The sequence below is a fragment of the Nesoenas mayeri genome (assembly GCF_963082525.1).
Source record: "Nesoenas mayeri genome assembly, chromosome: 3".
In the NCBI taxonomy this organism is placed as follows: Eukaryota; Metazoa; Chordata; class Aves; order Columbiformes; family Columbidae; genus Nesoenas; species Nesoenas mayeri.
The window spans coordinates 79,038,206-79,064,044 of record NC_137544.1 but is presented as its reverse complement, the minus strand read 5'-3'; the positions used below and the strand labels follow the sequence as shown (position 1 = coordinate 79,064,044).

At 44.0% G+C, this 25,839-nt stretch overlaps 1 protein-coding gene across 1 annotated transcript; it reads right to left on the bottom strand.

Annotated features, from left to right (window-relative positions):
* Positions 1-291: 291 nt before the first annotated feature.
* Positions 292-25,839, bottom strand: GPR137B (G protein-coupled receptor 137B; the record flags this gene model as incomplete). Its single annotated transcript, XM_080341450.1, has 7 exons — positions 25,349-25,839; positions 16,701-16,750; positions 11,431-11,653; positions 7,602-7,755; positions 5,573-5,697; positions 1,877-2,001; positions 292-403 (listed from the first exon to the last, which is right to left on the bottom strand). The coding sequence occupies exons 1-7, from the start codon at positions 25,715-25,717 to the stop codon at positions 292-294; spliced, it is 1,158 nt and encodes a 385-aa protein (XP_080197576.1). The 5' UTR covers positions 25,718-25,839.

The following is a 25,839-nucleotide window of genomic DNA, read 5'->3' as shown; positions in this document are numbered from 1 at the left end:
TCTTCTAAAATGAGCATAAAATGATTAAATTATACCCTCTAACAACTCTATCCAAAGCCAAAAATACCATGGCTTAGAACAAGGTATTAATTAGAACAGTCTTCAAAGTTCAAATCATTAGCTTATACTTCTCCTTGAACTATGAAAAGCTCATGGCAAAGACAAGTTCTTCATTTATCTGTGCACAGGAACACTTCTAAAAACCAAAAGGTGAAGAAAAATTGCTAAGCTTTGTTTTGAGAACATTTGGTTTAATATTGGAATGTCCTAGAATGCTGCAGTTGATTGAAGTTATACAGGACTCGGCCGGTCTGCGTCCAGTGCTGGATCTTGTTGGAGAGATCCTATGTAAGCCATAAAGCTGTTGTTCTGATGGCCCCAGTCATAGTAGTCGTGAGAGAAACTTAAAAAGAAAACAAGAATTAGCGACTGGCAGGTTGTTTCTGCAGACATCTGTCTAGTGAATATCGGCAAAACCTGATCACATAGATGTAGTTCTCATGCCAGAGTGCAAAAATAAAACCCTAACCAGGATGCCAGGCTGCTATTTATTTTTCTGACCTGTCAATTACTTTGGCCCAAGTGTTCTCAACTCGCTATTTCCCAATTCTCTTAGTTCACTAAAGACTCTCCCCTTTCTGCTTTGCTAATCTAGGAGGTGTTTGAAAACCCTAGCAGCAGTGCCATGTAAGGGCCCGTCTGACAGACCTGGACCTCCTGTGGCCACGGACAAGTGTACAACAGCGCAGGTGGTTGGTTGGTGCCTGTGTTACCAGTGTGGCTGGTTCCCTTGTGCCTTTGCATGGAAGGGAGGGTGACTCCGGCTTCAAGCTGGGAACCAGGTGGGTGCACAGCACCTCCAGCAACCCCCATGGGTCTAGTTACTATGCAAGAAACTAACACTGGGGTAGGATGACTGATAACTGTAAATAGCAAATATCCAACTTTGCTGAATCATGTTTTGGGCTCAGAGACAGTGGCTATACAATCTCAGCTAAATGAGTGACAAGAACTAGATGTGTGTATATTAGCTAGGGTTAGCAACAAGTGAGCTTTTATTGCTAAGATGACTGATTACACCAAACTACTACTAGCATGCTGTAGATACAGGAAGAAGCAAATGAGTAACATGACTGAGCCTCCTCTCAGGGCAGGATGGTGTCCTGGCAGCGCCTTGTCTTCTCCGCACTGGGTGCCGTCATTCATGTTGTGAACTGCTCCTTCACGGAAGGGAATCCTTACCTAAAGCTCACAGTTACACAGAGAAAACAGGCTTCTGCGCTGCTCCTGGGTTGTGTGGGATTTTGGCAGTTAGGTGGATTCACCTGAGCTTTAAGCAAGTGGGAAAACAAACGCCCCCTTCATTTCAGGTAAGCCTCGAGACATTTAGCCACGTTACGGGGCAACCTAAGCTGAGAGGCTTCTCGCTGCCACTGCTGCAAGTTGCTGCCTGTGCTGTCAAACTTTTCCCTGCTCTCCCTGAAGACGGGGAGACAGCTGTTTTTCTCGGCTGCCTTGCTCACACACTTAACTAGTAAATTGCACTTCTTAGGCCACTCTTGGAAGAAACAGAGGGTGAAACATGCAACCCAAAGATCTAACCTGATTTTTTCAAAGAGCAGCATACTGCTACAATTCTTAAATAATGCGTTTTCATTCTTGGGTCCTTGCAATCTCTATGGGGCCCTCAGATCCCTACAGTCACTGGGTGCTGCCTTCTACTTTAGGTTCTCCCTTTGCTTCCCCTCACCCCCTGGAACTTCTGCAACACTTGGAACCAGACAACTTATTATACATTACTTTTCTGTAGGGTGTGAGAGTTTTTTCTCCTCCAGTTTCTGTTACAGGAAGCAAGCGATTCCTTCTTGTGTCTCACCTGCCCTGTGTCCCCTGTGGTGCAATATTCCATGCTAGATCATCGTCACTGTCGTATCTGCGAGGGTTGTCAAAGAAATAAGATCTGGGACTGAAGCCATGGCTTGGGACCATTCCTGCGCTGGCCTGAGGGAAGGGAAACCTCAGTCAGTGCTTGGACAGACAGATAAACTGCTTGGTGTCTGACTTCTAAAAGAAGTCACTGCAGACCTTCCTTCTGGCTTCCAAAATAAAATAGGCAATTTCACATTTGCTGTAAACAATAGAAATCTTTTTGCATTTTCTCTTTTTCTCTACCAGTATAGTGATAGTCCACAGATCTTGACAGCATTTTCTTTTCCTTTCTTCTAGCTAACAGATATGATCCAGTTCTGAAACCACCTCCCAGTACACATTTAACCTGTCTGCTGAGTTCCTGTCCATCCTGGGCACTTTGCGCTTTTAGCCAGCTGACTTAAGTGAGCAGTAGGGAGGCAGCTGAGGATCTGAAGGAAATGAAACACCTAAAGACTTTTGTTTTTACCCCCCACATTTGTAACCCTCTTGCCCGGTGCATTATCTCCTCTGTGTCTCAGGAACTGGTCATGCTGAACCTTGGCATCCTGCTTAATGATGCCACAACTGAGAAGCCTCTTGGCCCCTCGCTGAGCAGTTTCTGTATCTACCCCAGAGTTCTGCAAGGGTCAAATCCCAAGGAAAGGTCCTTTCATTAAACAGGGAAAGGGCTGTATATGTAACCACTTCATTTACAAAACATTTTGCTTTTATTTCCCTATTAATCAAAACAGAAAACATGTGAGATTCAAAAGGTCGGTTTGATTCTGGAAACAGTGCAGAGGGTCACCTAGGACCCAGCTGAGCCTCTTCCACTGGCCCACTGCATCCATCCCAGGGAAGAGGGTTCCTTGCACCTGTGGATAAGCCAGGATGACATCTTGGCCTTAAGCAGGAGAGCAGTTTAATCTCCCCCTATTTTTCAGACATTAAATAACTTTGACAAAGATTAACTAAAAATAGGTCCATCTGTCGTCTCCCCATTTGCAACCTTTGCCTGGCTGAAGGTGACGGCAAGGCAAAGGCCCTGGCGCTGCAGCTCCCCATGTCAGCGCTGAAGCAGACAGACAGCTTGTTCCAGGCTATCGTCTGTCAAGTGGAGCTCTGCATGTGAGCCGAGCTGAACGCAGGCTTTGTGAAGTCATTAATGAAACACAAAACCAAAGTGCAACTATTTCTTGGGATTGTTCCTTATTAAAAATAAAGGACATTTTGGATTTTTGCTGAATGACAGTTGTTGTTAATATTTTTGAACTAAAAGAAGGTTTATTTTAATTCTAACCCCATGCTTTCTGGCCAGGTATTTTCAACCACTGGACCATTTGATGCTTCTGTATCAGTTACCCTACTGAACGCTTTAGACTAAAGGCCTGTGGCCCTTGGTCTCCCTCTTGTGGCATACTTGCACTGAAGTTCAGTTTGGCCTTGCTACAGAAGTCTCTATTTTTTGTTTCTTTCTGATGTTGCTTCCAGTTTTCCTCTTGCCACGATACTGTTTAGCATAAACATTTGTGTTGTGTGGAAAAAATCCATATATGACACTGTCTACCCTAAAAAATGTGCCCATAAAAGTGTTATCTGATTGGCTCTTCTGAACTATATGTTTATGAAATTGGAGATTTAAGGCTTTGCGCAAGTGACAATGCAAAAATATAATGTTACATGTGGTACCACAGTGCTCTTTGGCTTATGCGAGAATAATGCCTGTTTGACTCCATTTGAGCTCGTCTGAGTAGGATTCCACATCTTTATGTGATCAGCTTTTCAAAAGGAGTGATTAGGCCACATCACTTTATTTCATTCGCTTGTGTATCTCTCCCACGCTATCCAAACTCGACCGCCAAGTCTAGCTTTACTAAACTCACTTTAAATGAAATGAGATTTCTCTGTGGTCCCATTTTAGAAAAGCAGCACCATTGAACTGTACTTTAAAACATTTCACAGTATCACAGTATCACAGTATGTTCGGGATTGGAAGGGACCTCAAAAGATCATCTAGTCCAATCCCCCTGCTGGAGCAGGAACGCCTAAGTGAGGTTGCACAGGAACATGTCCAGGTGGGTCTTGAATGTCTCCAGAGAAGGAGACTCCACAACCCCCCTGGGCAGCCTGTTCCAGTGCTCTGTCACCCTTACTGAGAAGAAGTTTCTTCTCAAATTTAAGTGGAACCTCTTGTGTTCCAGCTTGATCCCATTGCCCCTTGTCCTATCATTGTTTGCCAACGAGAAGAGCCTGGCTCCATCCTCATGGCACTCACCTTTTATATATTTATAAACATTAATAAGGTCACCCCTCAGTCTCCTCTTCTCCAAACTAAAGAGACCCAGCTCCCTCAGCCTTTCCTCATAAGGGAGGTGCTCCACTCCCTTAATCATCTTGGTTGCCCTACGCTGGACCCTCTCCAGCAGTTCCTTGTCCTTCTTGAACTGAGGGGCCCAGAACTGGACACAATATTCCAGATGGGGTCTCACCAGGGCAGAGTAGAGGGGAAGGAGGACCTCTCTTGATCTACTAACCACCCCCCTTCTAATACATCCCAGGATGCCATTGGCCTTCCTGGCCACAAGGGCACAGTGCTGGCTCATGGTCATCCTGTTGTCCACCAGGATCCCCAGGTCCCTTTCCCCTACACTGCTCTCTAATATGTAATTTCCCAACCGATACTGGAACCTGGGGTTGTTCCTGCCCAGATGCAGGACTCTACACTTTTCCTTGTTAAATTTCATTAGGTTATTCCCCGCCCAATTCTCCAGCCTGTCTAGGTCTCGCTGGATGGCAGCACAGCCTTCTTGTTGCAGATGTCCTTGCTAACTTCTAAGCAGAAGTGGGGCTGAGACTTTTTTTTTATGATGGACCCTGGGATCCATGTGTTTTCTTAACACAATGTCAGGTATCACAGGTAACAAGGGCTTTATAGAGGTGGGGATTTGTTACTTCCTTGTTCAGCTTGACTTTCTCATTGTCTCTGAAATCTGCATGTGAGAATAAAACCCATTGCCTTCTCTAAAAAGTTGTTCTATTAATTGCTTCTCTTACATGTGAATTTACCATTTACATCCTTCTTGAGGAATATTCACCATCCATTAACTACCCAGATATTATGGATATTTACAGGGAATTATCCTTAAAACTCACACCTTAATCTCTGCTCTGCTGAAATAGCAAACAAAATGTCAGCAAGGGCTTACTATGGGTATTGGTCTTTGATGTGGAAACAATTCATTGGGTGCAGGGCTGAAAGAATTCGATCTATTATTTCACACATGCTGCTGAACAGTTAGCACACAACCATTTTCATGACTGTGTGATGGAAGATCCCAAGTCTGGATAACAAAATTCTTTCCCAGTGACTTCAGTTAAGTATCACATTAACCCAAAGGGACAATGTCATTAAAATTTAAGAAGGTTCCTGATTTTTAACTGCCTGAGAAATACTTTGTCTTCCTTCTGGGTAAATATGATGACTGTCTCTCATGAGGAGTTAGTAAAAAGAAGTGGGAAGTCTACATTGCTTTTATTCTGCCAAGGACACATTAAAAAAGAGAGGTCAAAATGCAAAGAAGCAAAAGCTGCTTCAGAAGCTGAGCCCTCCAGACCTGCCTGGACGTTACACTAAAAAAATACACTAACAAATGCCACTTACTAGATCTTTTGTGGGGTTTCGGACACGGAAGAAATACACAACCAAGGAAGTAGGCAAGAGCTCCCAGACGAAAAGGATCACACCGAACACTATGTAACCTGCATCTCCCAGCTGACATTTCAGATCTGCCTGTCGGAAACGTCGAAGAGAAAAGTATTTAAAAATAAACATGGCAGCTCATTAAAAGGTGCAGGAGACAACATGACTTCTTACGAAGATTTATATTGAAATGGGTGACAGGCTTGACAACATGGCCAGAAATTCCATCCATATTAACATGTCTAATGATTAAAGGCATACTAAAAAACCCAAAATGCTATCTTGTTGGATATGACTACACTTTCCTTCTACCCTCTTCCTCCTTCTCCTCCTGCTATCTTTCCTTTAGCAAAATCAAAGTTTAATGCAGGGGTCTTCCCAGTCTAAGAGCCAGGCAAGTGACCATTTGAGCCAGTGATCAAATCCGGGTAATGAGAAACTAGTTTTCCAGTCCTTTTTCAGCTAGAAATAGTATGTAAAAGGAACAATCAATGCCCAGATTTTCAAGAGCATTGCTGGCAAACTGCCTTTTAAAAATTAAGGCTTGGATCCCTTCAAGTGGGTGCACATTGTTAGCTTGAATAACCATACTGTTACTCTAGCTGTAGCTTTGGACTTCTCTTTAGATTTCCCCTCCACCGTTCACCATAGTTGCAGAGGGCAAATCCTGTCCTTCCATGTGTTTTGCATAGAAAAGAAAAGGGTAATGTTTCTGACAGGTGACCTGAGGCAGTAGCACAGTACTAACATCGGGCTGTGCTTCTAAAAGTGACTTTTGATTCCAGTACCAAACTGAATAACCCCTCCCTAGTTCCAGGCCCTTTACATATGGCTCAAATGATTTACCCCCAAATCCAGGCAACCCTAATGTCACAAGTCAGATCAGATGTTCAAAAATTAGCAGTAGTGACCTAGGGGCTACAGCATTCCACTGAGCTCCTCATGAACAGCCTCTGCCTCCACAGGGGAAACGAGACCAAATATTCTGTAGGGTCAGCACAAGAAGTGTCTCCTGCAAGGGGGCAGCAGCAGCAGGAACACTCCAGGCCCCAACAATGAGAGGAAAAACGTTTTGATTCAGGAGATTAATGACAACCCAGTGCCCTTCTGCCTAAAACCTGTGTCTCCAAATGACACTGCATGGCACCACCTACCTGCACTCCTCCACACCACACCGCAGCACAGTGGGTTAGTGGTCCCTTGACAGACCCTACTCAACTAACTCATACTGAGGTCCCCTGGGCAACTCTACCCCACTGTTTACCTATGTCATGTGTCTGGCATTTTGAGGCCAAACAAAATGTACTCATGGTCCAGAGCCAGGCCTGCCATTTTGCCCAGGCTTGACAGAGCTGGAAACTACTGGGCCCTAACTACGTGCTCCAAAGCAGAGAAAGGAGCTGGATGCCCAAACTCCATAATATTCAAGAAAGAATCCCTTGCTGTCTCCTTAAGTGTTTTTATCACTGTTAGTTTTCAATCTGAATTGTCACTTGCAATTAAAGGCTGGGAGGAATCATAGCCTTATCCTCAAACTACAGAAGGTGTCACACTACCGACAGAATTCAGGTAAATAATTACACAGCCCTGGAAGGCTTCATTATGACTTCAAAACTGAGCATTTCAGTGGAATCAAATACTGTTTTTCTGCTTCTCCAACTACAGTACATTGTTTATAATGGACAAAACATCTGTCTTTTTTAATAAAAGGAATTTTTTTAAACAATAAAATCAAGGTAAATAAAATATTGATTTTTTTTTTTTTTAATTAATTGGCTAGTTGTTACTTCTTTCTTTTAGCACTGGGTTTTTTTTCCTCCTTACACTGAGATTACCAGAAATCTGTACTCCTGGAGTGAAACAATCTTAATGCACTGAATATAAGAAAAAAGTAACAGGATTTTAATATATTAATTCCTCTTGTCATAGCATTATGAAATCAGCCATCATGAACAGAAAGCTTTTTTCTCATTAGCAAATATTTTCATACTTGCCTGATCAGAAACGTTGTACCAATCATAATCAAAAGAATTTACTTTCTTGGTTTGGGAAAATGATAAGATGAACAAGTTGTAACAGGCTCGTGAGGTATAAAGTAGTATAACAGTCACTCCTATACTTGTCACCTGACAGACAGATGAGCCCTGGAAGAGATTTAAACACAGGTTATTATTCATAAGGGCAGCTGACAAGAACATTGCTTTGCATGGTCTTTGAGGGTTGTCATGCTACTCTGCCTACCGTGACTTTTTCTCTTTCCTTTTTTGATCAGTATATCCCATACTATGTATATCCTTGTATTTCCTGAGTACAGTGTTTTCCAGGTAATGGTAGCAGTTCCAGCCCTTACCAAGATGGGCTGTGACTAATTCCTACAACTTACTGTATAAGTGCTCTTTTCAGAGCAATGAAAATACATAAGAACTACACTTGGTATCAGATGGAGCAAAAGAATTCAGCCTCTGGCTATGCATCAGCTGTTGAGCATCCCATATCAGATGCTGGCTAGCCAGCATGATGCAACCTTGCATCTTTTTACAACTGCTTGCTGTGCACCTAAGTATGGAGCAGATCGTAGGAGTCAGCAGTCGAACACAGCACAGACAGGAACAGAACATCCTGCCTTACCCAATGTCAACACAGAGGAGACAAAGTAGAAGCACAGCCTATGGGCAGTGACCATGGCAGGGCAGCCTGAGACTGGGAGCTTGGCAACAAGGGAAGGAATGAGGCTGCAAAGTCTAAAATCAGAACAGTTCCTAAGGCCTAGAGAAAAAACTGGACAGAGGAGTGGAAAGAGGCTAATCCAGTGTGAGGAAGGCAGAGAGATGTACAAAAATGGGACTGGCTTTGAAAACTCTGTGCAGTTGGCTCTGGAATAGTGCTTTGCACAGCCAAAGGATGGATTAAAGCTCTGTGTGTGTTTTAGGGGAGCAAAATATCTTGCAGACTTTTGCTTCATGAGCCCTGCCCTCTCCCAACAGAGACCCACACCATGAGGATGGGCTCCTCTCATCTGTGTGAGGGAGAGAAGCCAAGAGGGAAGTAGCTCCTGCCCTTGCAGGACCTTTTGTACCAGTGCAGGAGACCCGAAGGTCTGCACCCAGCTCCCTGCATGCACACATTCTGCTTCCATGTTCGCAGCCCGGGAGCAGAGGTCCAAAGCGCGGTGGCAGGTAGAGCACAGACATAACACAATGGCTGCTGGAGTATCAGGGAGAGTCACCAAGTCACTGTGTCCTGAATCTCTGGCCTTCAGGAGACTACCAGGGCTCCTCTGCTGCTCGCCCACACTAGTGGCTATTGTCTCTGTGGCTCTGCCAGCCAAGCTCCTCTGGCTGGCTGTTCCCTGCTGGGTGTCAGTAAAAAGTTGCTCAGGGAGTAGTCTTGCAGAAAAGCTTGTAGAAAACTGGCTTGCCTGTTTTCCCAGCAAAATGGTATTGATTCAGGGCACAGTCAGGCTCCTGAGTATTCCAAAACTCCCAAGGCAGTCAGCCTCTCTGACTGGCTTCCTGCTTAAAACATGCTGGAACTACCACTGCCCAGCGGGCCACAACCTGCGGCCACGTCAGAGTGAGCCCAGAGCCGGCTGCTGTTGGGGAACTGAAGCCGGCTCTGCTGTAGGCCGTGGTGAAAGCTGCGGCAAGACCAGCAAGCAGGAAATGCCACAAAGAGGAAGTGTTTGCTCGGCACTTCTCTATCCTCAGTGGGCACTGGCAAGTCAGTGACGCTGCCATGGAAACACGGGGTGAGCCAGCAGAGAGAAGCTGCTGACTGGCACATACTGCATCCCAGCTCAGTGGCACTTACAGACTGGGGACAGCAGAAGTGAAGGGCAAAATGGGGTCAGTTATTTCCCCTCATAGGTTTCTCTACATAGTTTTCATCCTTCAACATTCAATAGTTAAATATGCTAGAGATTTAACGGAACTGTAATCCCACCAAATATAAAAAAAAAAGGGAGTGGAAGTGTCCTGGGTTTGCTGCCAGTCAAATATATTTAGTGGCTTGAGGAAGTGGGAGCACAGCAGTAAAAGTAGAGCCAGGGGAATTCTTGTTCAGTCACTGGCCCCTAGAGAAAAGAGGGGGAGCCCTGAGTTTGCAGCATGTCCCACCACATGATGCTTTTGGCCAGCAGAGAACTGGCCCAGGCGGGCACCTGAGGGCAGGGCTGTGCACCTCCCTGGTGCTGCGGGAGCCTTGGCGCAGGGAACCAGGCCAGTCCCCACACCGGGCCATGGAGGTGAACGTGCTTCGCGTGTGGTGAGAAGATCCATGCCAGCAGACGGGAGATGCAAATGAAAGGCTGCCAGTACCGATGCCAAGCTACATGCATCGCAGAGCACGCATTATCTCCAAAGTTACTTGTATCATAGAATTGCAGAAAATGGATTTTTCTTCTTTAGCTATTTTTTTTCAGCACAACCGTAGCAGATTAAACCAGGATGTTTTTTCACTGCCAGCTCCAGCCATCTGTATCCCTAAGTATGTGTAGGCAAATCCTACTGGTAGTCCCCAGTGGAACTCCCATTTCAGGTCAGCAGAAAGGAGCAAAGCACTCTTCAGTTCTCATTGCCACATTCAAACTCTCATCAGCCGAGTGTTCTGTCCTTTCCCATCTGCTGTAATGTTAGAGTTTGTTTGGTTTTTGTGAAACTGCTCAAAGTAAAGCAGACCAAGTTTCCTGCAGCAAGAGGAAACGGAACAGTAATCTGCTGAGGCCTCCCTTAGGTTAACACTGCTTTGTTACACAGATTTACGGTTCTGTGATTTGCAGCAGTAAAAAAACTTTTCTTACTAGTAAAAATAATCCACTGCCCGTGCCCTTTGGTCAGCAAGTGACAGGCTTGAAAGAAACAAAACAAACTAAGCCGTGTTTTTAAATCGTCTGTTCAGCCCTGAACTTTCAGCTGTTGTGCAGTACAGACAGATTTGATTAAACAGGAAAAGAACTGCTTTCATCTGATTAAGTAAATGGAGAGAGGAATTTTATTAGAAGATTTTTCTAAACAGTAGCTGAAACTTACATTTTTGAAAAGTTTGTTTGGGTAATGTGCTTTTGGTTAAATGAATAATTTAAGTTTTAACTATCTACTGCAAACGCAAAGACCTTTGAAAGCCATGTTTCATTATTGATAAACACAAAATACCTTCACTGATTTTATAATAAACACTGCAGGCTTATGTGATGCTACCCAGCACCTTAACCACTGAAAGCATACAAAGCTGTAAACCTACCAATACATCTTTAAAGAACATTTTGTAGAGTAATATGAAAGACTTCTTTCTCCTTCTCCCCACATGGCTGAATTTATAATGTATTAAGTCTTTTAAAACACATTCTCACTATCTAAAAGGCTGTATGCAAATGTATAAAGGGAGATTCATAATTCTGTCTCTGACTTATCTTCAGCATGCTGCTACCTTAAACATTTAACTTAATCAGTCAATAATTGGAGAAGCTGAAGGATTCCAAAGCATAAACCACTTCCACGTAGCAATACTGAAACAAAGTGGTCTTCAGACAGGGATCTGGAGAAAGCATCATTCACTTGAAATACAGCTGTGAAAAACTCCAGTGAGTAAGTTCTGTACATTCTGCCTCAGAAATACCTGTTCTGGGGTCACTGGTGTGAGCCAAAAGTACCCTTGCTAGCACTTAGAATTGAATTCATATATTGAGCAGGATGGGCAGCCAAGCACAAGCTGGGAAGTGTGAGGCCTCCAGCTCTCAGGGGATCTAAAGAACTGTGCGGCCTTGCCTCCCACTGCCTTTGTCTCTCAGAAGGTACTTAAAAAGAACTGAAAATGTACCTTACCTTGGACTCCAAGTAAATGTTGGCTAAAGACATCTTGGAAATCTTATACAGGCAGATGGAGAGTGAAACTGCGCACAGCACAAACAACGTGTCATTAATTGCCACCCGGACAGAGACAATGACTTTTCTCTCTGAATTCTGTGTCCTCACCAATACTGCACATGTTAAATTCACCAAGAGGAAGAGGAGACTTATGAAAAGAGAAGCCAGGTAGAGGGGCAACCTGGGAGAGTGAGGAGAAAACAGTTTTAGCAACATTGTTCAGCAAGTGTCAGTCATGAGATGGAAGTTGCACTCTGAGCAATGAGAGCTGCACGTGTTGGGCCAACAGAGTGACCGGCCGCCCGAGCCCAAATCAAACTGCTCCAGATCGCTAGAGAGATTAATTTAGCTTATTTCAAACCTGGTTTTACAGTTATACAACAAACTCTAAGTAAAGAATCTAATGTCGAGTTGCTAAACCTGGAAGAGTGTTTGCAGCAGAAACACAACAGCGCAGTTCTTGAAATCTACTTATAATACACGAGTACTTCCCTTGAGCAGGCACTTCATGTACAGCACAAAGCCTCTGAGTGCTCACTGACAGGAGAAACCTTGCAAAAGGCTGAGTTGTCTGGAACAGTCTGGGTTTGATCCTGATTTTATTATACCACACCACCACTGCCAAGAGAAGCACCACTGACTGCTGATGTTGCTGTCAGATTTCGTATTAAATGAGGGAAGTGTCTAACAGAAGGAAAAATCCCTGAGTTACTGGTTCCCCAGCATCTTTCGCTGTCCCTCCTCCTAAACAATTTGGCCATGGGCAACCTTTTGGAAGAAACATCAAGAAATTTAAATATGCATATTGATTCTGGGTTAGCATTTTGCCATCTATGCCAGGCAAAAGGTTCGTTTGCACACAGGTGCAGAGCTGGAACAGAAATGTGACAGGTTGCTAGACTGGTTTTCTTCATTTGTTCTTTCCTACCTACCCAGCGTTGATACCTGCAATACAAGCATACGACATACTCAAGGAAAGCTGCTTCTCATTCCTCTTTCCTCCTACACAGAGCTGTGGAGCTTTTCACTTTAAAAAAAAAAAAAGAAAAGGCATGTTTCCATTTCAGGTGTTTGCCTACTCCATTGTCATTGCTGACCAAGGCAATTACTGGTGAGGGTCAACAATTTGCAGTCACCGAACAAAAGGTTTTGGCCAATGCTTTTCATGCCTGCTGGGAATTTTGAATTTGGCTGACAACAATGACCCAGACTGTCCCTGAGGCATCAAATTCTGATTGTTTAAAAATACCCAGTGGTGATCTTTTTCTTTCACACATTCATCTCCTTTTGGAATAGCATCAACCCAGCTACAAAGCTGAAGCATAGCCAGCTTCTTTTCAGAGGGCAAGAAAGGAAGGGGTATACCTTTGAGACTTTTTATATGTGTAGCAGGGAGAACTGGAAGCCTAGAAGTGTCTGCTTGTGAATCAGTGCCCTTCTTTCCAGCTATATCTGGCAGTGAGTGAGGATGCTGTCTTTTCCTTGCCAGTCACAGAAATTTCCTCTCAGGGGGAAGATTGTGCTCATTCTTAAAGCTTCCAGGACAAGGCTTTGTTTTTAGGATAAGCAGCTGGAGGTACTTCCTTTAAACCTCACAGGATAAAGCTGGAAGCACTGCAGTCCTGAAGCTCCTCTCTCACGTAGCTTCCTCTGAAGAATGCAGTTCCCAGTTGCAGTAGCGGTACATTTACAGCTTTTATTAATATCTCAATAGTCTTTAAATGACGGTAATGTGTCTTCCTTTCCTTCCCCTCCCAAAGCCTCATGTCTGCTCCTCCACTGTAATGCAGGTGAAATACTCTCATGAGGTTCAGGCTTATGAGGAAAGACAAGCTCTTATGTGCTGCCTGCGTGCAGGACAGTGAGTACGTGCTCTCTTTTCGCTCAGCTTAGTCAAAGGGACCTTCTGCTCCAGTGCAGCCTGCATGCCCTTGATGCTGGCTTGCAGCCAGCAAGGCGCAGATGCCTCTGGACCGGGCTCCTCCTTGATGGACTTTAGCAAAAACCCCCCACTGTCACACTCTCGTGCCCACAACCTCCCACAACCTCACAGCCAGGGTGAGCTGTCGTGGTCAGTCGGTTGTGCCGCTCTTCACATAATGATCTTCCGTCCCTCTTATTAACACAGTGTGGCTGGGGAAACGTCTGCCTGTTTTGACAATAGAAGCATTGTTGCACGACTTCTGAAGCAGCACTGATGGAGATGCAGGCTGGATCTCTCAGGACAGTTTTAGGGTCCCCGCTGCTGCAGAAAGCATTCCTAACTCAAACGCAGAATGTAGCCTTACAGCTCAACTACAAGGGCACCTAAAAGACATGCATATGCATATGGGGTTTTTTTAGAAATAGAGAGGCAGTAGAGGTGCTTCCAGACTGCACCAGTGACTGTTCAAAAGCCTATTGGGTCTAATCCCCATTTTGGGGCTACTGCCTTAAAAGGAGCTGTGTGTAATCTGGTTTAGCTGAGGAAGGAACATACCAGGGTGTTCTGTTCTTTCTGTGCCAGACTGGATGTATCCCTAAATTTTTCTTTGAGCTCGAAATCAAACTTCAGATGAATGCAGTGAGTTTTGCCTTGTTTAACAGGAAAATCTATTTGAAACTACTATGTGGTTTCCTCAGAAACCGTACAGTGTCTGAGGCTTGTGTGTAATAAGGCATGCACATACAGCACAGCAAGCCTCATCCAAACCCGACTGTAAGAAACTCCCAAGCCCAGGGAGACGTGCAGAAGGATTGTTTAAGTATGAAGTTGGGCTGGTAACAGGCTTTGCCATGAGCTTTTTTGCCACAGCGACTAGGATCATGAAGGCTGTGTTGAGTAAATTTTCCTTAAGATTCTGTATCTCTCACAGGATTTTATCAATTTTTTCTGTATATGAAATGGTTTTGATTTCTGAGGCCTGTGTCAATACATAGACTGCAGTCCTATGTATCTGTTGCCCTGCTTATATTGCCATTATCTATTGCAGAAATACCAATACCACGCAATAAGGTCTGACACTTATTAAAGAAAATGGGGGAAAAAAAAAAAAAGGCAAACATTCAGCAATGAAGAAAACTAAAATTCAGCAAGTGCAGACTCCAGTCTCTGTCTGTAGGCCACATCATCCATCATCATCTTTCCATAAGGATTTGAATGACCTGATTTAACGAAGGATGTCCCTGCCCATGGGACAGGGGTTGGACTAGAAGATCTTTAAAGTCCTGTCCAAACCAAGCCACTCTGTGATCCTACGATCTTTCACTAGCCTGCTACAGATAAGATTCAGGACCTCAGCTGTGGGTGTGCACACATTTAAACCTCTTCAATTGCCCTATATAAGACAGGAAATAAGGTCAGCTTTATTTATATGGCTTTTTTACACTCATGCTAAGGGTTCTAGATATTAAAACAAAATACTACTGAAGCCCTTTACCAACAGAGCTGAATAAGAGAGAAAAGGCTAGACCAGGTCCAAGAGTGATCTGCATTTAGGAACACAGTAGGCAGGAGTCATGGTGGATATGGAACTGTTGTGGGGAGGGTAGTCTGTGCATGAGTAATTCCAGTCACAATACAGAAACGTTTAGGATCAGACACGCTCCAAGAGCTACAGCAGCAGGGTGCTGCTGTTGTCACTTCATAAGCATTGATGAAATATCACAAGCTCCCTCTGCTTTCTTTCCCTGAAGAAAGACACTTCCAAGCAGTTTTCAGGAATAAAGCCTTACCACAAACGTCAGTAACAGAGGAGGTTCAAAGCTTCTACCTCTCACCTCTAAAGCCAGCCAGGAACATGCTCACAGACCCGCCCTATAGCACCCTGAGCTGCAGCCCAGGCTTTGTGCAAAGCTGTCCTCTTCGTCCCTCTCGCCCATGCACTGTCAGGGGCAGGTACGCTTGCCTGGGCGGCTGCCTGGGGACATGGCTGGTGTGTGCTGCGCTTGTCTGCCAGCCCACGTTCCTGGATTTCCTCCCCACAAAAACCAGAGTGCAAAGAGGGGCTGAATGTTTTCATATGCCGCAGCGTTGACCAGGGAGCATCCAGCTCTTGCCCCTCGTGGTTTGGGATGTGGCCACGGTATGCACACAGACCCACTAACCTGAAAGCATTCCTGAGGCCACCAAAATTGATGCAGCCTCTCTACTCCCATCTTGACCACTTCTGCATCAGCTGCAGCTCAGCATGAAGCCACGTCCCTCCGTCAGACACACACCATGTGTGTCCCGTACCCTCCCCAGCCCGAGCACAGCCCACCCCAGGCCTGCTCTCATTGTACCGCCATTCTATCAGATACAGTTTCTGAAGCACTTGTTCCAGAAGATCACCTCTCCAGCTGTATCAAAATCCAACTGGATAACAAACTTTTCCAGTCCAAGGACAATGTTAATATTTGACCTGTTGATACAGTACTGTGTTCTCCTGAACAGTCAGCAAATAACAGATTTCGGTTTCACATTACTCTGCTCTCTTATCCTGATTTCAGATTGTAAATTTTTTCTTTAGAATGGAGACAACCCCCCTCTCTTCCCCTGTCTAAACAACGTTGCCCCTGACTGAGGCCTTTAGGCATTGCCACAATAAACATTTATTTATTGAGCTCTTCCTCAGCTTTCTGGACATTACTGCCCTTTGGGGAGCATTCAAGTAGTTCCTGACAATCTCTCCTGCCTAACAAGATCCCAAACAAATCTGTCCACCTAAATCCCAAGTTACCCCAACCTCAGCTCTATGGCATCGGTGAAGGTTATCTGTGAGCTCCTGAACACATCAAGTTCCATCCATTCTCTCTACTTCTTTCTCTTCACAACTCTTCTCTGATCTTCCCAACACTTTTGAGTCTTTTATTACCACTGACCTAATGGATTAATACATACCCAGTCCCTCCAATTCCTGTCACAACAAATACATCACTCTGCTACCTTTACCAAAGCACTGGATCTGAATTCGCCTAACAATACAACTGTTAAGAACCTATCAACAAATCTCCAAGGCAAGTGTTTTCTGCTTGCATTTGAAATATTTGCCTTTGAAATCTGTGAATGTCTAAAAATGGCACTTGTGCTGGGGAACGACAGATTTCTAAATATCATAGGAAGAAGTTGGTTTCAGAACCATCATCATAAAACATTGGTATATAAATATGAATAGCTGTGATATGAGCACCAGATTAGCAAAGATGATGTGTTTCTCAAACAGCACGGCTACTCTTCTTTACACATTGAAAGTCTGCATAGTTCTTACCTGTATTTCAGTAGCTCTGGGGAATATTTTGACTTAGCTTTGAATATCACCTGCAAAACAGAAAAACATTGCATCAAACAGAGGATAAATGTAAGTAAATACAGATGCTGTGATCTGCAGGAATCCTGTCTCACAGGTCACAAGAAATGTAAAGATAGGTTTCATTACATCACAGATTTGCATTTATTGCTGACCCATGGCAGGCAAGTTCTAAGCAAAGTATTAAAACCACTCAGCAGGTAATCACAATGTACTTGTATACAAATTGCCTGCGCCATTATTTTAACTTACTCTGGTTTGTGAATAAGGTCCTTTATACCAGTATTCACAAGAGTAATAATAGAGGCAAGTAGTTATTAAGCTCTTACATGACCTAACAGTACCTGCCTCTCAAGTAGACCAGCTCATACTGGCATATTGGGTCAGATACTCTATTCACATGAAGAGCCTGTCATATTACCCTGGCCTGAAATTGGATATGTATGTTTGTATCCATGTTACATTGTCAAAAGGATGCCAAACTCATTCTTGTACTCTGAGGCATATTTGGCTTCTGCTCACTGATTGTCCACTATATAACAATGTGTATTTTTACAGAGAAACAGCTCAGGCCCAGTAGTTACCTTGCTGTAAAGACAAAATCCTGACGTGTTTTCTGCAAGGTGGCTGGGTAATATCAGTCACAGGTGTTTAACCACCATTAGAAATTATGCAAAAATATATTAGCATATTTTATATATTTAAAAAAATACAGGAAAGCATCACTGCTTTTTCATAAGCTAACATGGTTTACAAGCACGCTCAGCTTACAAATCTTCATTCAAACCAACACTAAAGCACAGTGACTGCTAGTATTACAAAAAAAACATGCTGTGTGACTTATTCTGGTTTGTTTCCTAATTGCTTTCTCCTCCAGTTACCCTGCGTTATCCATTTCACTTGGTTTTGCATGCCCTTTAGTATAGCTTGCATAATATTTGCAATGATTATCATGCTTTCCCAAGGAAACAGGACTTACATGATCACTATGTATGTGCAGGCATGTGTCTGCCTGTCAACTTGTTTATCTGTCCCCCTACTAATCTTAAAATACTCCAGTCAGAGAACTGATGGAAAAATACTTGAAGCACCTTTATCACCCTCCTCAAAATTAGTGGCCCAAGAGAAGTAGGGAAACCTATAAATGCATCTGATATATGACCTCTGTGAGGAGAACCCTGCATAATGATTCCACACATCACCCAATATGAGAGTCTGCATAGCAAAGTATCATAAGAAATGCCCCAGTTACCGAAACAGCTCAAAGTCAAGCATGAGACACAGATCTGGAGAAAATCAGGCTTCACTTGTTCCAGTGCTCCTGGAACAACTTGTCATTTAACTCTTATTCACCATAAACAGCTGCCTTGACATGGAAATTATTTTTGTGACACATCAGCCTGCTTAGCACTGGCTGAACCAGCAGAGAACACTGAGCTTTTCAGCAGGCCCTAGAAAAATAATAGCTGAGAATAAAATTGAAAAGTTGGGGAAAAACATCTCTAAAAATATTCTGCAGCCATTGATACTGTTTTCAAATCGTTAACATCACTGGCAGTATCCCTTACAAAAAATTTCTGTGATTCATTCTCCAAATTCCTGGATCATGAATTCTCACAGGAGTTCAAGAATAAGTTTTATGTTGTTTTACTTATTGGTGCTAAGAGGAGAGGTACAAGAGGCTTGTGAATGCTCTGTTTCCATGGTACACAAAGAGAAGCTGTCAGTTTTTAGAGAAGAGATAGGGTTCAAAATACTTCCTGTACACTTTTTGTACTAGACTTTGCTTATTCTGAAAGACACTCTGGTCAAGCAGGAAGGAACAGATTCCTGACCTCAATAAAACTAAACAAGTAAAACTTGTCTCTAGGGCCATTCCACAATCCTCACCTGTTCTGAGTAGCACTAAATCACACTCATTGTACCGTTAATTTTGACAGCCTTCGGAGCAGCACCGAAAAGAATTATTCAGAGCCTGTGCAAAGGACTACAAAAGAAAAGTAATTTGCAGTGGGCAATGAGTTGTGCTGGGTCCACAAAACTGAGAAAATTCACAAGTTCCTGTATACCATTTCCTGGGGTTCCCCAAGAAGGACCCACTCACTCCTATATTGTCACATAGCACTCCTGTCACATAAGCCGGTCCAAGGCTGCCCTACCCAGCAAAAGCTCCAGGGATAACTTAGCTAAAACCAAACCTGACGTTCCTGCTGCAGATCCAGGAGGATCTCCAGATGAGAAAAGGTCAGAACAGCCATTATCCTGATTCCACATTTGGTCAGCCTCTTCCAGCTGGAAATGAACAATGCACAAAAACCAGACGCTACATAGAATGAAAGCTCCACTATAAAGCACGGACACTCTTAAAAATTCACTGCTAGACAGAAATACAGGCAGCCAAGTTCTGCCACCTTTGCTTAAACACTGATGGGCCCTCAGTTCATGAGTAGCCTTGCTGGAAGCAACGTGATTGTCACAGAATAAAGGGCTTTTCAAGTGGGAGTAAGGATGTCAGAAGCTGATCTCAATGTACCTTATATGCGTGGGTGCTGCTTTCTGCTTTTAACATTTAGCTCAAGAGACTGGTTGCTCAATGGTCCCTCCCCGCAGCAGTGTTGAAAAAGCTTCCAGTCAATATCTGAGTCATCTAAGCAAGTCTTCCAGCAAACCAGGCAATTCCTAAGAATAGACTAAACAGCAAGCAGAAGGCAGACTTTTTTTAAAAGAGCTTTCAGAGACCCACAAGATGAACAGCAACACAGAAAAATCAGTAAAATTCCTTGCTAATTTTCTAATGTCTGAAGTGTTATTCTATATTCTTAAAAATATTTCCCCTTTTGCTTGTTCTTTAAAGGAGAAATATCTTGTTTTGACTCCTTGTTTCTGCTGAAGGACTGGAAAGATTCTCACTCTCCCTCCTCCACTCCTCTGAGCTATATGTCTGGCATATAAACCTGCAGCAGTACAAAAGGACTCCAAAAAGCCCTTCATACACCCAGGGAAAACTTCTGTTTCAGCAACTGCTATAAACAGCTGCCCATAAAGACATTTTAGCAGGTCCCAGCAGAGGAGCAGTGAGGATGGCACGGGAGTCCATTCACAGCTTGGCTGCAGAGGGTTCTGCAGAGGTGCTGTGCAGCAAAGAAGGCAGACAGGGCCTGGCTGCTGTGGCTTAATAAATCAGGAGCCACTCTGGTCCTGTAAGTATCAATGAAACAGGCGTCAAAGCCAAGTCACATATTCCCAAAGCAAAAGAGAAATAAAATCTCACTGGAGCAATTTTCAGCCCGTGCTCTGATTTAGCTGAACTGACGTGATGGCCGGCACAAACCTCCACTGTACCTCGAGTGCTACCTGATCAATTCTCTTGTACAGGAGCCACAGCTCAGCTTACCAGAAAGCCTCAGGTATGTGTTAAGTGCTTTCATATGTCTCAAGCTGGCCCCTCTACACAGGAATGAAGTTCAGCTTTATTTACTAGTTCTCATTTCAAAAACTCTGTCAAGAGCATAGCATGTACTTTTCCTTCCCAGTTCCTTTGACCACAGCCTCTCTCTTCCTTCATCACACTCCATGCAAACTTCTCTTTGCACCCTGAAAATGTGCCACAACCACAGACAGGCCCAGAGCCCCTCACCATCAGCCCATATGTCTTTCCTCAGCTGTGTATCTTCCAGCCCCAGGCCCATCTTTCCCCTTCTCTCTTTCTCTCATGTTCACTCTGTCATTTGGATCAGATTCCCCAAAAGGTGCAAATTTTCCCTCTACTCTCTAAACTCTACATGGTTCGTAAGGGCCTCCAGACACGGGCAACATGACTCACTACCATACTCAGCCTTCTGCAAATTGGTAAAAATAGTCCTGAGAGAAGAAGGACCATTGTGGGGCTGGCAGCCACAGTAAACTTGCGTGTGTAGCTTTCCTATCAAATTATTTTCTAAGGCAAATGAGCTCATTCTTCATGTCAGACGCTGACAGCCAACCAGTCTGCAGTTGCAATTTGTCTCCTATAGAACCAATCGTGAGGGCAACTTTTTACGTCAAACATATTATCTGTAGTTAGACTCCTGTGTATTTCTATCTACATCTAAAACATGCTTTAAATTAATAACAAGCTTTATAAAATACGGTGTATTCATGTACTAAAAAATTAATATTTCTCCTAAATCAAAAGCCCTCTCTGTTCTCCAACTGATGGTATTACTTTCGAAATGCTATCCCCAGTAATTAGAGGATGAGGAATTTTCTTCCCAGAGCTAATACATACCTCAGCTCCACTGGGATACACGTGGCCTCTCTGAAAGCCTCGTGCTGGTTCTGCCCTGCCCTGCCAGGCGCTTCCAGCATGGTGAGCTCCCCTCTGAACTGTCTTATGACGCACAATTTCTCTTCATTTGAAAGTCCCTGATTTTATCAGCCCTGCCTGGAAGGCAGGGTAAGCTTCCCAATCTGGATGCCAGATACAAGGGGAGATGGCTAGTGAGGAGGAAGGAGAGGGAAATCTGCCTATTAGGCCTTCTTCGCCCATACAGCCTCACAGTTCTTTAGCTCAGCACCACATTCCCTAGGTCCTGGAGAAGTTCCCAACCTGAAGATTAAACCTATAGCCCACCAAATGGTTTGTTGTGCCTAGCTATAGGGGAGACCTGGGATTTCCAGCATCCCCTACAGCTCACAGTCTCCAGCCCTGACCTTATTTTTTCAATCGGTAACCCCCCATCCTAGCCTCCCTCCTGTTTCATTTGTAGCCCATTCCCCAGGGAAACGTAAAGTCTGAAGCAAACAGGACAAAGTGAAGCAAGCCCTTCTCTGCCCACCCCTCACACACACACACACCAAAAAAGGCAACTTCTTATTTTATTTCCCAGAGCCTCTTTACGCTTTTGCCCATGGCAGTGACTGTAAAGCCTTAAGACTCATCTCTGTCACCCCTTGTCAGGGTGGGGAAGATCTGGCCAGGCAGGACATAAATAAGAGTGCCTTTGTCCTGGGATCCTTATGGACTGGAGTCACCTAAAGTGGAGAAAAATGTTATTTGCTGACTTACAGTCTTAGCTTTATTAAGCAGCAAAATAAACTTGTGGGAGCTGCAGGTGTGAGGCAAACATACATATGGGCTTTTTGGTCTCTGCAGGTGAAACACACACTGCAGGTACCCTACCTGATGGATCAGGGAGCTGCTCTGGCTCAGTACAAAGCAGCTATTTGCTGGCGTTTGGCTACTGTTTTATGAAAGTGCCACTGGATGTCATTTTCACTTGAGATTTACTTTAACAATTTCTAAGTAGACAGAGGCTTATCCTGAGAGGGTAGGTCATTTTATTTTCTTTAGAAGACAATGAACACAGAAACAAGGTATCATGAATTCTAATAAATGTGGTGCACTCATTAGAAATCATATGTATTTTCCACAGTATGTGATTTCTGAGACGAGCTAATACTATATAAGCCTCATCTGCAGCAGCCTTATCTTCTATTTTGCCATAAGCAGGGCATCGAACCATAGCAAAGGACCCTGAATTTGGCTCTTAGTCCAAAGATTACTCTGGAGTTTTCCTGAGTAAAAACTATTTTGACTGTAACTTCTCTTTCATCCAGTAATCCCTCACTTTAGCAACCTTCCCCAAGGCTTTATGGCTCTTTCTGATGTATCTGCTCATGCTGATGTGCAAGTCTGGGAACAACCTCTGCTGTGCTGATGTCATCATGGCTGACTTGTCCTGTTACACATAAAATACAGCCTAAATTTGCATCCCTATTACTTCGGGATACCTATTAAAAAGATAATAGTTGTGGCTAACTTTCTGTCAAGTTCAAAGGCGCTTATTATTCTGAAATAATGCCCTCAGGCACTTGCCAAATGAGTTTTTTTGTTTGGCCAGGAGGATTTGCAATGTTTTTTGAATAACTTTTTCTTCTCACGTCTATGTCTAAAAGTTTTCCTAGCAGTGCCACATGCCTGGGTGCTGTACAGCAGATAATAAACGCCTGCAAATTCAAGAGACCCGTGAGGTCTCTTCCAGCCCTCTGTCCCTATACTATACATAGATCACTTCTTTCCCTCTAGCTAAGCACTAGTTAAATGGCATGGTTTTCATGCAATGACATACTGCTGAGGACCTTTTTTGCCTTCCTTCTAGAGAAAAAACAGTACGAAAAGTTGTTTTTGAACAGGTCTGTGAAGTTATAAGCCATTACTGAAAACAAAATTCTCTCTCCCCACCCCTTTCACACTAGTTGTTGCTTGCCTGCTGTGGAAAGCTAGATGCACACAGTCTCAAGGAGATGCTGAATTTCAAGCCAAACCACCTATAATGGTTAGAAGTAAAGAATTAATAATGGCAAATTAAAAATATGTGCACTTATTCTCTGTATTACATTATATTCCTACAATGGCTGTGCTTGTATTTCTTAAGGCTTTGTTTTGGCTGGGGAGATATTTGAGGTGAGATTTCACTGGGAGCAAACAGCTCTAAAGCAAACAACAGGACTAATAACACGCCTGTCTACAGTGGCCCACGATCTTTAAAGATGATGACGCACATCACAGGCTCTGAAAGTCCCTTGCAAATACCGTTTCAAAAGCCCACAACAGCTCTTCAAGACAGGTAACTCTTACTCTCATTTACAGAGGGGCTGAGAGGAAGATCCTGAGGACTCATGGTGACAAAGCAGAAATTTTTTCAAAGGCAGAATCAATAGCCTTAGCATTTTTTTCTGTTTCCAACCACTGACTTGTACTTCCTGAATGATATCAGACAGCAATGCCAAAAATAAGCTAAAAGGACATGTGGGCATTCTCTATGCTCTCTTTTTGGATCTTCCTTAGACAAAAGGACTTGGTTAGCTGCAGTGCTAAGCCCCTGAGTGGTGCCACTCTAATTCACAGGGTGCAGATGGCCGTGACCCCCCTGTGCTCATGCCAGCCTCAGCTTCTTGTGGCGAAGGGCCAGGATGGCGCATTCTGCCTCCAGACTTCCACAGAGCCCTGTGTGTGTGTGTGTGTCTGAGGGAAGAACCTCACGCAGGGCTACGACTTAGTCCCAGCCACTGTGATGGGGACAGACTGTGTGATGACGGACATTTGCCCCTGGGGAACTGCACCATCATCAAATGACTCTCACAATCGCAGTGGGACAAAGCCTAGGTCACCACATGCCTGAGCTGGATTTGAGTTGCACATACATGAAAGTTTCCTGTAATCCCTTAATATATCTCAAGTCCCAGGGAGTGGAGCAGGGTGAGTTAGCAGGTATTTCAGAAACTGAATCCAGAAAAGTAAACCTAAGCACAAAACTGGGTATGTGGTTCTAACCATTTAATACTCTCTACACCTCCAGTGATCCTCTTACAGCTGTCATGCTTACCATTGCTGCTTTTTCAGCTCTGGGATGACAGCTCTCATAAGCAGCCTGATCTCTCCAGCCAGGCTGTTCAGAATTGACAGGCCTGTAATCACTACAGAGCACTGTTAAACATCATAGGCATTACAGAAGCACCCAGACCTAGGCATGGAGCTGGTTCAAGTGGGGCATGTAGCAACAACCAAAGCATCCTGAGCACTTCCAGGGGTGCTCCACGGCTGGCCCATGCTCTCCTGGCCAACTACCCCTGCACTGGGAAAGTGGACTTTGGCAAATGTCACCCGAGTGCAGGCTGGGCTTCCTGCTCCAGGCACCGCACTGGGATTGAGGAGACGGAGAATCCAGTCCCTGCCCCCAACGCAAGCTTCCTGTGAGACCTTAGGCAAGCCCAACAGTCTTTCTTTGCCTCGGCATGCCAGTATCCCATCCTGCAGCCCACTGCCGAGATACCCAAGCTCACCATAAATGCTTCCACGCAACTCTGACTGCAGCAACCTGGAATGCCGTGCAGATTAACTCATCTGGCTTCTTAGCTGTCCGTAGCACAGATGCAATCTCAACCCCTCTTTCTGAAATGGAGATACTATTTCCTCTGCTGCACTATAGAGCTAATTTGCCTTTACATCACAGCATCTCTGAAACCGAGGGTGTACCTCTGTATAGCACTTATCACTTACTGGGGTCTGGAGTCACTTCTGCTTATAATAGAGATCATTATAGGAATTTTGGTCTGCAGTAGGACTTGATAGACAGTTTTGGCTGTGATAAACAGAACTGAAATCTCACTCAGAAACATGTTAGCCAGCTTATGAAAAACTGGGGGGTGCCAGTAAAATTAGAAATTACAATTCCGACTGCATACAGAGATCAGGTCTGCTAAGCCAGGAGGTTTACAAAGTCTAATAACAACAACAATAATAAAGAATAATAACAGAATGGCATTTTGGGTGTCCAGCTTTCAAGCTCTCCTATACATTTTTCCCCAGCCTTTAAACTAGACGACACCCATTTAACAGACAGTAGATACATTATTTGCCATTCCTGAACTGATCACTTCAGGCTCCAGTTTCATTGCAACGCTGATCACTTGCATATAGATCAAAAGTTAAAATTTCAAACGAAATAACTGAAATTTACTTTTTGCATAGCCAAGGTACATTTGTAAGTTACATTTGCCTCATGATTCTACCAAAATAATGCTTTACCATTCTGTCAGATTCAATCAACCAAATAACTGTTGCTTACCTGTGTGAAGTAAAGATTCATCAGGGTCAGGGTGAAAAACTGGAGGCAGACTGGGAAGCAATAGAGAAGCCAGAAGATGAAGGGGCTGAAAGAATTTGCTGTGACAAAGTCTCTGAAGTAAAATGAAAAGAGCACAGTCCTGAGAGAGGCCCAAAACAAGCACAGAAACAGAAACACAGTCTGGTAGCTGAACCTCTTGTGCCTGTAGTGAAGGACCAGCCAGAGCTGGACGTAGATGAACACAAAAAGCAGTGAATAAAAAACAGTATATACAATGGTCAGGCCCAGCTTCACATACGGAGGGACAGCTGGCGTCAGGGTCGGCGGAAGGGTGTCATTTTTCAGTGGGTCCCACTCAGGGGCCTCCATTTGATATCAGGAATCCTCAGAATTATTTATTAAGTTTGGCTGCCGCTGTTGCTGCCTCCTCCTTCTTCTTTCATCTTCCTACAGCATAGGAATCAAGAAAATGAAAGAAAACAAGCTGCACT